The sequence below is a fragment of the Nematolebias whitei genome, chromosome 9, assembly GCF_014905685.2.
Source record: "Nematolebias whitei isolate Nwh7 chromosome 9, NemWhi1, whole genome shotgun sequence".
Lineage (NCBI taxonomy): Eukaryota > Metazoa > Chordata > Actinopteri > Cyprinodontiformes > Rivulidae > Nematolebias > Nematolebias whitei.
This window is the reverse complement of record NC_056506.1, coordinates 34,903,494-34,916,086: the sequence shown is the minus strand read 5'-3', so window position 1 is coordinate 34,916,086 and position 12,593 is coordinate 34,903,494. Positions and strand designations below refer to the sequence as shown.

The 12,593-nt window shown below is 36.6% G+C and overlaps 2 protein-coding genes across 2 annotated transcripts; one reads left to right on the top strand and one right to left on the bottom strand.

The window, feature by feature from the left end:
- Window positions 1–1,227: 1,227 nt before the first annotated feature.
- On the bottom strand, window positions 1,228–5,207 carry LOC119414607 (E3 ubiquitin-protein ligase RNF126; the record flags this gene model as incomplete). Its single annotated transcript, XM_037681708.1, is given in 8 exon segments — window positions 1,228–1,343; window positions 1,563–1,656; window positions 1,988–2,057; window positions 2,143–2,211; window positions 3,772–4,010; window positions 4,094–4,154; window positions 4,236–4,294; window positions 5,099–5,207. Coding segments are annotated over 8 exon segments (783 nt in total), but the record flags the coding sequence as incomplete, so codon positions are not given.
- Window positions 5,208–5,596: 389 nt separating this feature from the next.
- Window positions 5,597–12,585, top strand: sugp1 (SURP and G patch domain containing 1). The gene is made up of 14 exons (XM_037681707.1): window positions 5,597–5,720; window positions 6,262–6,433; window positions 6,614–6,711; window positions 7,124–7,372; window positions 7,531–7,654; window positions 7,745–7,845; window positions 8,803–8,926; window positions 9,019–9,329; window positions 9,577–9,683; window positions 9,813–9,990; window positions 10,134–10,240; window positions 11,061–11,206; window positions 11,998–12,127; window positions 12,360–12,585. Exons 1-14 carry the CDS (start codon window positions 5,702–5,704, stop codon window positions 12,384–12,386), a joined length of 1,893 nt encoding a protein of 630 aa, XP_037537635.1. The 5' UTR covers window positions 5,597–5,701; the 3' UTR covers window positions 12,387–12,585.
- Window positions 12,586–12,593: the final 8 nt, after the last annotated feature.

Below are 12,593 nucleotides of genomic sequence, written 5' to 3'. Positions count from 1 at the left end.
ATATAGATAATACTTTTTCAAATTTTTACTTTTTTGGCCATGTTTTAATCATTTAAAATGAATGGAGCTCTTTCCACCTTCTTCATTCAACCTTTATTTATGGTATACAGGTTAATCCCACTGAGCCTCGGGGACTCATTTACAAGAGAAACCTGAAGTCTCTTCAAAATCTTTGTGTCGTTTACAACCTTTTACTGCTCGTTTCAGCTTTTCTACTGGTTCAGCTCCTCTCGACTTCTAATTTTCAGATATTTTTCTGCTTCTTTCTGCTAACTGGGCTAATTCAACTAAACAGCCCAGGGGGCCACAGTTTCTGAAAGCCAACAGCTCAGGGGCCGGATGTCCAGCGATTAAAATCTTTATGTAAATAAACCAAAGTTTACAATGATCTGGTACCTTTTAAATTTGTTTATTTTATTGCATTGAATCATAAATGCAATAAACATAACCCAAACCCAGAATCCCGCCCCTTCAAAACTTTCTTTTATTTGTTTGCTAATTTTAACCTTTTGTGCTTTTTCTTAATAATTTTAGCTTTGTATTCTCCTTTCAACCTCTTTCTGATAAATTCAGCTTTTATTTTTTTAGCCTTTACAGCTTTTTTCTTTTCAGTTTCTTTTTTAGCTAATTTCAGATTTTTTTGCAATCTGTTCAATCCTTCTCTGCCTATTCCAGCTTATTCTACTCATTTCTGCTCTATGCAGGCTTTTCTGCACATTTCTGCTGTTTTTCTGCTGCTTTTCACTTTTATTTTCCTGTTTTCAGCAAATGTCAGCTGTTCAAATCCAACTCGCAGTGTAGCGATGAAAGCTTTTCGGCCTGGTTTCAGCTTCTTCAGTAGCTTTCAGCAAAAATCACTCTGCAATAAGCATTCATACTGCATTTTTACAGGAAATGTAATTACTCTAGTTTCATTGGCATCAGTATTAGAAGCTAAGCTGCCGTAAGGACAAAAAACAAGTGTCTAAACAAAACACACATCCAAACTACAAAACTCAGACTGTTAGGACTAAAAATAAAAGCTATTTTTCTTTGCAGCATGTTGTAATGAATGACCTTTGATATCCTTAGCTGAAACACAACAGCTTTATAATGTTACAAAGCATTACCATGTAAAAACTTGAATTACTCAAGAACAGCTGCAGGTTTATGTAGCTTCAAAGCCTGGTGTAAATGATACAAATCTAATTTTTTTTTTAATCTGAAGTTGTGTTTAGGTTTACATACCTGCTCCAGCCATGGTACTATACAGTCATTGTGAAACAAATGATTGCATGGTAGCTGCCTAACGCTCTCATCAACACTGTAGTCCTCTTTGCACACAGGACACTCTAAACCAGCACCTGTACAAACACAAGACGGCACATCATCTGTCTGTGCATGCTACGGGATCCAGGGTCACGCAGATCCAATGAACACAAAATGTTGCATCACACTGATTCTGTTTAATCTAAGAAACTAAATAAGTTGTGAAGCCACGTTCGCCACCTCATGACAACAAAAGCATTACGATGATGGAAAAATAGACGTCAAAAGGAAAAGCCGTTATAAGATAAACTTACCGACGTGTTCCTGTGTGATGGAAATGGTTGGTAAACTCTTTATTCTTTCTCTGTCAGCAGGAGGGGGGCCGGTGTTTTCAAACTGGGTCAATAACTATGAAAAACAACACAATCACAATGAACGATTACCGAAATATTGTCCTTAAGAAAAATGCTTTTCTGTTATAACAACATAAAAGCATTATAACGATACAGTATAAGTTGGATGACTAATTGTGGTTCCGGTTAAGTGCTCTATACATTAAATCATATTATTTAAAAGATAAACTTACTAAAAAAATGGCATACAAAAAGGGAGACTGCTGTTAGTATGCAGCCACAAAATAATACTAAATATAACACTGTTGGAAAAAGGGCACCTGTATTATCTATAATATGAAGTACAAACTTGCTGTCAAGTGAAATAATAAACATTTTGTTTTTACTTGTGTAATGATGGCATCCAGCCCATTGGCCCCCCATGCGTAGTCCATTGGATTGGAATGTAGCATACCCCTGTGAGACAAGAAAACAATGAGAAAAACCTGCAAGTCTTAACGCAGAAGAACACAAAACCATTCCTACAAGACTTTCAACTTACCATGGTCCCATTCCAATGTTTGGCATGGCTGTAGGCGCTACAAATCCATTTACAAGCTGCTGGATGATTCTGAAGGAGAAAAAAGATCCCAGAGATTGGTATACAGTAGTATACTAATCAAATATCTAAAGAGCTGCCTTGCTCTCTCAATAAAAAGCAAGATTTTATTTTTGAACACTTGGTCTCTTTGCAGCAATATGAACAGAGGTGCTTAGGAAGTGCACTTGAACACATAAAATGTAAAACGTCTGAGGTATGATGTGCACTTAAAGTGTAAAATGAATATTCTTGTTCAAACAGAATAATGGCTATGCTTTTTAAAATGACATATTTTTGTATTTATTAGGAGGACTTAGTGTTACTGTGCTTCTAAAGTGTTGATGAAGGGACCATGGAATAATGTTTATAAAAGATTAAAAGATGGATGTCAATATTAAGAAGACCCTGACAAGTTGCATCGCATGTTGAAAAGGCAGTGGCAAAACCAACGTTACAATTTGTGGTAAAAGGGAGTCACTGTGGTTTAACTTATTTATTTGGAACAAATTTTCCAAGAGGGATAAAAATGAAAACCCTCGAGGTTGTGAACGACTAGTCATTCTTCATGAGTGCTGATGTAGAACAATATATGCTACTGAATCACGAACATCCAGGATGTATTGTAGTTTACCTCTATAAAGTAAAAAAATGGCTGCTTAACTCTCAGTGACACACACCTATGTTTAGCTCATTTTCTTGGTATGATAAAATAAATGTTTGAACGTGAACTTTTGAGATCTTTGAATATTAAGTTTCACTAAAGGCTTGTAAAAAAAAAACTCAACCTATGACTTCATTTGAAACCAGTGGAAATGATCCTGATAAAGTTTTGATCTTCATAATTAATTTCACTTATCAAAGGGATGCTTCAGGGCAGCTGTGGCTGAGCGGTTAGAACGAATGTCCTCCAGTGGGAGAGTTGGGGGTTAAATTCCGCCAGTAGTCATGTTGAAGTGTCCCTGGGCAAGACACTGAACCCTTCAATGCCTCTGATGTTTATCCCATTGGTATATGAATGTGATCCAAAGCACTGATTAATCTTTGTAGAATGATTTGTTCAGATTAGCTTTGTAGAGATGTAGTAGAGTGCTGTATGGATGTATGGATGGATGAGTAAATGAAGACACAGATTGTAGTGTAAAGCACTTTGAGTATCTTGATTACTGGTGGGTAGAAAGGCACTATATAAATACAGTCCATTTACCGTTCAGATTTGATGTAAGTTTAAGTTATTTGCCTATTATGGATTTTCAGGGTTTTACTTCTGGGCAACTTTCAGGGTGCTTTCAGTTCAGAGAATCTGGGCAAACCTATGATCAATTTTTTGAACACACTCTCTCAGTACATGTTAGCTTGACTGCTCATCCTGTAATAACACAAAAAAACTGAGCTACAGAGTGTTTGGTAAAAGATGGCAACAATCACTTCAGTGTCCTATATAATGATTAAAACATACTAAACCTCATTATTCTGTATATTAGGCACACAAATGAATATCATTGTTTTAATTATATATTAATTATATTGTAAAAGGATACACTTGAACCATGCCGACTTGTTTTCCACATGCTATTGCTGAAAATGTCTCACCCCTCTAATGTGGGCACTCCATCATGGCGCGTACCCTGTCGTCGAGGCAGATGTCGACCCCGTGGTTGCCTTGCACTGTATCGTTGCCGTGATCCCATCTCCCTTTCTCTCCTGTTTTCTGCCTCTCGGTTATCCTCTGGGTTTAACCTAGTTCGAAGGTCAAAGTTTTCATCAAAAATCCCGAGGGCAAATGGACCGTACCCAGAGGGAAATGTGAATAAGTGATGGTGGTCCATGTTCTAGTGAAAAGAAAAGAGGCAAAATCAAATCATGCATCAGGCAGCGATAACATTTTCTCAAAGGTTTATGATTTGCTACCAACTTCGAAGGTGGGGCGATTCTGGTCATTGGCAGAAGAAGTAGACGCAGACCCATTTTCAGAGCTGCTTGACCACAAAACAAAACATGCTCAGAAAAATGACAAAACACATGAAATTTATAGAAGAATATTAACCCCTCCTTACCTTCTTTCTTCAGGCAATTCCTCAATAAACCCAGACTCACAATGTGGACATGTGTAGTCCTACAAAGAAAGACATTTTGTTTACATCTGTTCAAGTCTAATGTCAATGTTTTCTACAACAACAGCTAAAAAAAATACAATACTAACCTTTGTCTTAGGAGGGTTTAATGAGAAGTATTACTAATTCAAGATCAGGATAATTTGTGACTATTTCCAGCTGCTGAATTCAGTTCCAACACAGCTGAGAACTAAACTAATCTTCTGACAAAGGTCCATCAGAAAGTGAACAGCTGACTAAAGTAAAAGGTACTGTAACATTCAAGAAGCTTCTCATGAAAAGCTTGACAGAGGGCTGAGTCAGGCTGGCAAGCTGTTGTCACAACATTGCGTTTAACAGAAGTGGATGTGCCAGTTTTACTTTATTTTATTACTTTTATTATCCACTATGCTATAGAGCAACTATAACCAGGCTGGGGTGGGGGGATCCTCACTAAATTATATATATTTGCTCAATAAAATTGCCTAACTGACTCAAACCCTAACAAGACAGACTACTCCTACTGTGTATGTCATATATACCATTCATTGTTGCCTCAGTTGACTAGTTAACATTACACACAAATACAACTCAAACTATCTAGTTGAGCTCTGAATGCTTCTTATGTAACAATATTCTTAAAACTAGATTGATGAAGCACACGGTTATAACTCGATACAACACAACTTTACTGACACCGACACTCCACCGTTCGTTGCCTTAACGACTAGCTTAGCAGCAATGAATGTGGACGAGACTCGCTGAGCTCAAACGATTAAAAAAAAGCTGAAATGTAATTTCTCACTACACTGGTGAAGGATTCTTACCGGTAAACGTGGAGCGATCTCTTCTGAACACCGGTGACAAAAATACCGGCAGGGCCGTAAAGAGGCTTCGGCCATTTCTAGCAGTTGGACAGTACGGTGGGTACGGACGGGAAGCAGCAAGGGACAAACAAGACACGACTTTTGCTTCGGAGACAGGAAGAGGCAGGGTTAAAAAGATAAACGGAAACCCAGTGCATGCCAAGTTGAAAACATTACTGTAAAAATAATAATTCCAGTATCTAATATTTTGCAATCAAGTGTAAAATTTTGTTGAACTGGTTTAAGGATTAGGCTTTTTTATCGTGAGAAAATAATTTTTGAATGTGTCTGCGAGGTTGATGGAACCTGTTACATTTTGAGCTTAATCATTAAAACTATCGGAGTAAATAATCAAAATATATTACCATATTGTGTAAAAAGTCTCAGCGTAGTTGAACTTTTTTTGGTATTTGTGCGAGGTGTTAAAACTATGCTTTTATTGTGAATGGCTTTGACCGGAAGAGGAATTGTTGGTAATGCTAACATTTGTTCAGTCGGTTAGCCGCTATCGTTGCGCTAAAGGCCCGATCGTTTTTAAAGTGTTGATTCATCTTTGCTACGACCATGGAGTCTAGCGGCGCAGGTACATCTTTACGAAGACTGCAGACAATATCTAAATTTATGTTAGCTTTAATGATTACATACGTGAGTTAGCTTTGTCACTTGCTAGCTAATGTCGCAGCTGAACGTGGACTATTCACTTGCTGGCGTAAACAACAGCTCTGGTGGGGTTAACTATCTGGTAGTTTCGTTTAACTCGACAACGTACCAACCACATTATGTTATTTAAAGACTATTACCATAACTAAAAACATTGAATGTCGGCTGTAGCTATTAATTATCATACATTTTGATTGGAATACAGCGCTGATGAGCAATACAGACGAGTAATTTTTGTGTGGCCTAAAGCCTACCAAACATTTCACCATTCATTTATGTGTATGAAATAAAGATTGTCTGTTGTTACTGAGTAATAACCTATTTGTAAACTTAGTTATGTGGAAAATGTTATGAGCATGCATCAGGATGTTATAGTAAGAAATACATCTGTTGTAAAGTGGTTTTCATTCAACTACATCCATACTGTTGTCTAATCTAACATTGAATTTTTAAATTTCTTATAGGGCGAGGAGGATCGTGGACGGCCAGACCAGGCCAGATACAGAAAAATAAGATGAACATGAATATTCTTCGTCAAGAAAAACTGATCGCCCAAAAGAAGAAGGAGATTGAAGCCAGAATGGCAGAGCAGGCAAAACTAAAGGCACAGACCACCAGCAAGCCCGTGCCTTCTAGGTAATGCAAAATTGAAAATGACACAGATATAAAAACATTTAATATGAACAAACCCGTGTGTTTTCCAAGGACAGTGTCTAATCTGTGTAATAAGTCATAAATATTGTGTGTTGTGATAACATTGAGATGAATTATTACACTGTATATTTAGACATATGTTGTGTTTGCTGGTCTCAACAGTTTGCCCAGTCCACAGGGAGATTCTTCCAATAAATTTGTAAATGACGGAAGCTTCTTACAGCAGTTCATGAAGATGCAGAAGTCTAATAATACCTCTGGTTAGTTTCTTAATTAGTATAATCTTATTCTAAAGTTTTTATGTGTTTTCCCAAGACATTATTTAATTGATAAAAAATACTGTGATATTTAGTTGGTAAATTGAGAGGAGGAATGCTTGAATAAATGCTCTTGTAATTCTGACTTATGTCAAAAATGGATTTGCAAATACAGTATAGTAATAGCTGTGCTATGTGTATGTACCTAAAGCCCAAGATCTTTAAAAAGGCACACAAACATAAGGAAACTGCAAGTAAAATCCTTGTCAATAGAGTTTCCATTACCTTACATAATGTTTGATTCCAGTATGTTTTGGTTGAGGAAGAAATGTTAGAAATGATAAAATAACAAGATTATTTCAAGAGTAAAACTATAGTTGTTTCTAAAACATATCCTTTTTCATTTTTGTTGTAGATTCTTCCAGTGATACAATGGCTCCCTCAGTCTCAGCTTCATCTCCAGGAGGAACCTCTCTGCAGAAAAAGAATGTTTTTGTTGGCCAGCGGCCCACCCTTAAAGTTAACAAAATGCTTAGTCAGTACAAGAGCCTTTCACAGTCCAAGAAGAATCCTGTTCTCAGCCGGAGGCCAAGTGTGTTTTGTTCAACTGATGATGAAGATGAAGAAGAGGAGCCTGATTACTCCAAATTCTTAGAGATGAAAGGTAATTCAAGGCCTGTGCTTTTCAGGTTTTTTTAGGACATTGTCATGGCTTGGACATTTTATTGGGTTCTCTTCAAACTCCAGTGGCACAATTGCCTTGTGTCTGGCATTTTTTCCATATGTGCCTTTTGAGTAATTGTACTCATAGCCTGCTTAAAGTCTCTCCCCCAGAGGATTCAGACACCAGACTCATTATCGACAAGATGGCCTCTTTTGTAGCGGAAGGAGGACCTGAGCTGGAGAAGAAAGCCAAGGAGGACTACAAAGATGATCCTGTTTTCTCGTAAGTCTAATGGACATTGTGGTTCAATCAGATTTATTTATTTTTCTTATTGTATTTTCACACTTTTTTTCTGTTATCTTTCTCCTTTAGGTTTTTATTTGACAAGAGCAGCATGGAGTACCTCTACTACAATAAAAAAGTTGCAGAATTGAAGAATGCTTTGGAGAGAGACGAGAATAAATCCAGTAATGGTAAAATTACAATTATCTTCTCTCATTAATAGCCTCTGATTTTTTCTTTTAACTAATAAAACAATAATAAAGAAGTATTGTAGAGTAGTACTGTCAGGTTTAAGTTTCCATAATGTGACACAAACGTCATGTTATTATCAGTTTGACTTTAAAGTCATCTTTGATTAATTTCCTTGCATGTATTGTAGTCCATGTTGTTTACATTAACAAATTTTAACAACCTCACCTCAACAAATTAGTTTAGAAAAGCAGCCATACACAGTTTCACATTTCTTTAGAGCTTAGTCTGGTAACAAGTTACGTCATTATGTAAATTGTATTATTATTATTATTAAAGATAGTGGTCCATTAGTAGGATTTCCCTAAAGTATTGTGGCAGAGTTCAGTTAACTTACTTCCCTGAACAGAAAATTGTGTCATATGGCATTCAGTTGCATTTAAATTAGTAAGCATTTTAATTCTAGTTTTGAAGATGACTTCATTGTGGACGTTTTTTAAACTAATCTCCACATTGTAGGCTTTCTGATCCAAGAGTCAGGACACAGGACAGCACATTTGTATTTATTTTCAAAGCTGCAAACATACATGGCTACATGTCATACAGTAAACTTTGATATCCATGTTTTTTTTTTTTCATCCTGTTTATTTTTGACGTTTACATCAGCTGTAATCTGTTTATAAAAGTCTAGGAAAGCTTGTGTTATACACACAAATACAAAGTTTACATTGTGAGCAGTTTGTATGTGGGGAGAGATGGCTTTACTTCTGCTTTATTTGTTGTAGTAAAAGCCTCACATCCAAACAGTTCCTTATTCACCAGCCCTGTCACCCTTGCTCCTCCTTCCCCTTTCCTCCTCTTATTCCCTAATGGCTCTAGACTGGTGGTGTGTGAGGGCCAGTTGAGTACGATACAGTAGTAGTGTGAATTGACTCCCAGTACTAATAGGCTGCTTAAAGTCTCCCCCCCAGTGGATGCGGAAACCCTGCAAATCATTGAAAATCTGGCCAAGTTTGTGGCAGAAGGTGGCCCCGAGGTGGAAGAAATTGCTGTTGAGCGCAACCAAGAAAACCCAGCCTTCAGGTCATTTATCATATCTGTGATAATCCTTTGTTACGCCGAAATATTTAAGTCAAACTTTTTAGATTTCATATCAATTTTGTTTTGTTTTTCAGCTTTTTATATGATCATCAAAGTCCAGCTTACCAGCTCTACAAAGAGAAACTGCAGGAGCACCTCGCTGCAACTTCACAGAACTTTTCACCGCCAGGAACAGACATCAAGACAGATGTTCAGCGACCAGGAGCCCCTCCGCTGCTCAACAGCTCGTCAGTGGTTCACAGTCAGGAATCAGAAACGCCGCCAGTCAAACGGAAAAGAAAGAGTAGGTGGGGGTCTGAAGATGACAAAGTGCAGTTGCCAATTCCCCCGATCGTTATTCCTCCCGAGATTATTGTTCCAGAACCTAACACACCTGCCCTCACTGGTAAGCAAAATTGTTAATCTGTGTAATGTGTGCGTTTGTTTGCATTTGTCATTTGTAAATAATTCCCAACCTATGTTAATTTAATATAAACATGTTTTTTTGTATGGTTTCAAGTCATTATAGGAAGTCCTTATATTTTTTGCTCTAGCAACATGGTTTGGAAATTACAATTGAATAATTAATTTTAGTGACTCTTATGTGGTTTGTTATTTAAAAACATACTATTAATTTTTTTGTTGACTTTCAGCTCAAGAGCTCAGTGGTCTTGGATATAAGAAGGGAAAACCTCTTGGGCTGGTTGGAGTGACTGAACTATCTGAGGATCAGAAAAAACAAATCAAAGAGCAACAAGAGGTAGAAAATCACAAGCGTTACACTGCTCCATTTTGTCATCCAGAACATTTTATTTCTCTCTTAGAAAATCATTTACACCTCAAACTTGTTAGGACATAATACATGTTGTTGTTTTTTTCCCCCACACAGATGCAAGAGATGTATGAGATGATTATGACGCACAAGCGAGCCATGGCAGATATGCAGAAGTTATGGGAGAAAGCCATTAGAGATCACCAGCATGAATATGACAGTGATGAGGAAGTGGACGAGCGAGCTGGCACCTGGGAACATCAGCTGAGAAAGATGGAGATGGAGAAGACGCGTGGTATGCAGTAGATGTTTTTTCTAAATTAATCACATAAGTTTTAATGCCATCGTGTATTGATGTTGACATAGTCATGTTGTTGTGATTTGAGACATAATCCTTGTTGTAAGATTGTTTTTGTTTGGTTTTTTGTACATTTGCAGAGTGGGCTGAATCTCTGACAGAGCTGGGCAAAGGGAAACATTTTATTGGTGACTTCCTTCCCCCTGAAGAACTGGACAAGTTCATGGAGACGTTTAAGGCACTCAAAGTTAGTTTTCCCTGTATTTTTGTTTTTTAGCTTGACTGGATATAATCTGTTAGGTCTGATGAAATGCATCTAGAGTAAAAATATTTCATACATTTATAGTTCAATGTATTTTTAAGAGAAACAGTTTACTTGAACTACGGTTAGTTAGAAATGTCTAAACATGATTGTAATCACTGATTCTTTAGCTGTTTATCCACATCAGGGGCATTTTAGTTGTAGCTCGTTCGGACATTTTCCCAGCAAATTCTCTTTTTGCTTTTCACGGTGAATCCCCACAGGAGACCATAACTATCGCTTCTTTATTTGACAAATGATTACATTTCTCCTTTGCTTTCAAACCCCTTTTTGTATTCTCTTAAGACTTCAAATTTTAAAATGGCTAACGTCATTTTTCAGTAAAGATGTTGATATTTCAGCGCCAGAGTGATCAGACATCAGTGGAGAGTCAGCAGTCGCACAATAACTGGATGTTATTAAATGCAAAACTGTATAGGATTTAGGAATGTGTAAATAAAGAGATTTTTTTTGCCTCACTTGTGCATTTTCCAGGCTGTACTTAAGCATGTTAAATCTAATAAACATATTCATGACAGTCTTTGTCATATGTTCCTTACAAATGTGAGGAAAATCTTCCCTCATCTATGATCATTTGCTAAATATATTTGTCTTACCCTGCTTATGTGACATGTTTTTTATCATTTCTCTGCCCTTACCAAAAATGATTTGTGAAGTCTGCTTAGTAGACAGGAAGCAGTGCATAGTTTTAAAACCCAGTAGTATGATTAGCACTCTTGTATAACTTTGTGTTCTGGACTTGCAGGAAGGTCGGGACCCTGACTACTCTGAGTACAAAGAGTTTAAGTTGACGGTGGAGAATCTTGGTTTCCAAATGCTAATGAAAATGGGCTGGAAGGAAGGGGAAGGCCTCGGCAGTGAAGGACAGGGAATCAAAGACCCTGTCAACAAGTATGACTTTATCATCACTAGTTTCCACCTATGACTGAAATCACTGTGGTACATGTGTTTTTATTTAATTTTTTTTTGTTGTTATTTAGTACAAGAAAATTGAATTATTTAAGAAAAAATGCAAGAAGCAATATGTTACCGTAGTACTCAGTAAATTGGAGATATACAGTGTACAAACAAATCACCTATTTTAAGTTCAGCATGAGCTAAAGTTACTTAAAATGTTGATCACCACTTTACATTATTGTAGGAATGAAGCCAGAGCAAATGTTAGCAGATAAATTATGTTACTGTCTGTTTACATTTGAATAGGTCTTGTCACACCAGCCATTTTGACCACTTGAAGCAGATAAAACCATGAAATAAAACTGAAAGTAGGTTAGCAGCAGATAACTAAAAGTGAATTTAATAATCCATTTAAGGGGATTTAAAGGGAGTTTTTCCTTTCCACTGTTGCCTTTGTGCTTGCTCAGGGTTGGAGACTGCAACAAACAAAAGATTCATTGTGGTCTGCTGGCTTCCTTAGATAAAGAACTTTTACTAATTGGCTTTTATAATGTATGTGAATGCTTTTGTACAGTGCTCTGAGACAACTTCTGTTGTGGCGTGACACTTTATAAATAAACTGATTTGAATTTAAGAATGTATAATTTTATATTTGTTTTGATGCTTTGGAGCTTTTTTTCTATAAATCTAGTGTTGGTTTTCCAGACATTTGTTTTTGCTTGTTTTTAGTCTAACAGACAAAACGAGAAGGTATTAAACGAATGTGCCTCTCTGTCGCCCTTTAGAGGAACGACACCTGTGAACGGGGCGGGGATAGGAATCGACCGTCCAGCTGAACTTTCAAAAGGTGACGATGAGTACGATGCTTTTAGAAAGAGGATGATGCTTGCTTACCGCTTCAGGCCAAACCCACTGGTAACATATTTTATGCTTTCTCTTGTTTATTTATTTTAATGGATATAATTTGTCACTAACTTGCTTTATTTTGCTGATTTGAAATTGCATGTAAAATTATATTTACATTATTTAATTATTTAAAGAGTTATACATTTTTAATTGCAAAAAATTAACCCTTCATATTTGGCTAATCAGACCTGGTCAATTGTCTTGTTTTATCTTAATTTAATCTACTGCTGTTTCTTTACAGAATAATCCACGGAGGCCGTATTACTGAAATAGAGGACCCTTTCTGTTTATACTTCTTGTTGTTTATCATAACATTTTTGCATTTATTGCTTATTGGCTTGGTTATGAAGTGGATTGGCAATGTTTTAGCTGTGGAGTTCTGTCAGAATTAATGTGGTTAAAATTTGAAAGTAAAATAAATATTAAGTGACATTTTCTGTTTATAACAAGAAAAAAAACACATTTCTTTAAACAT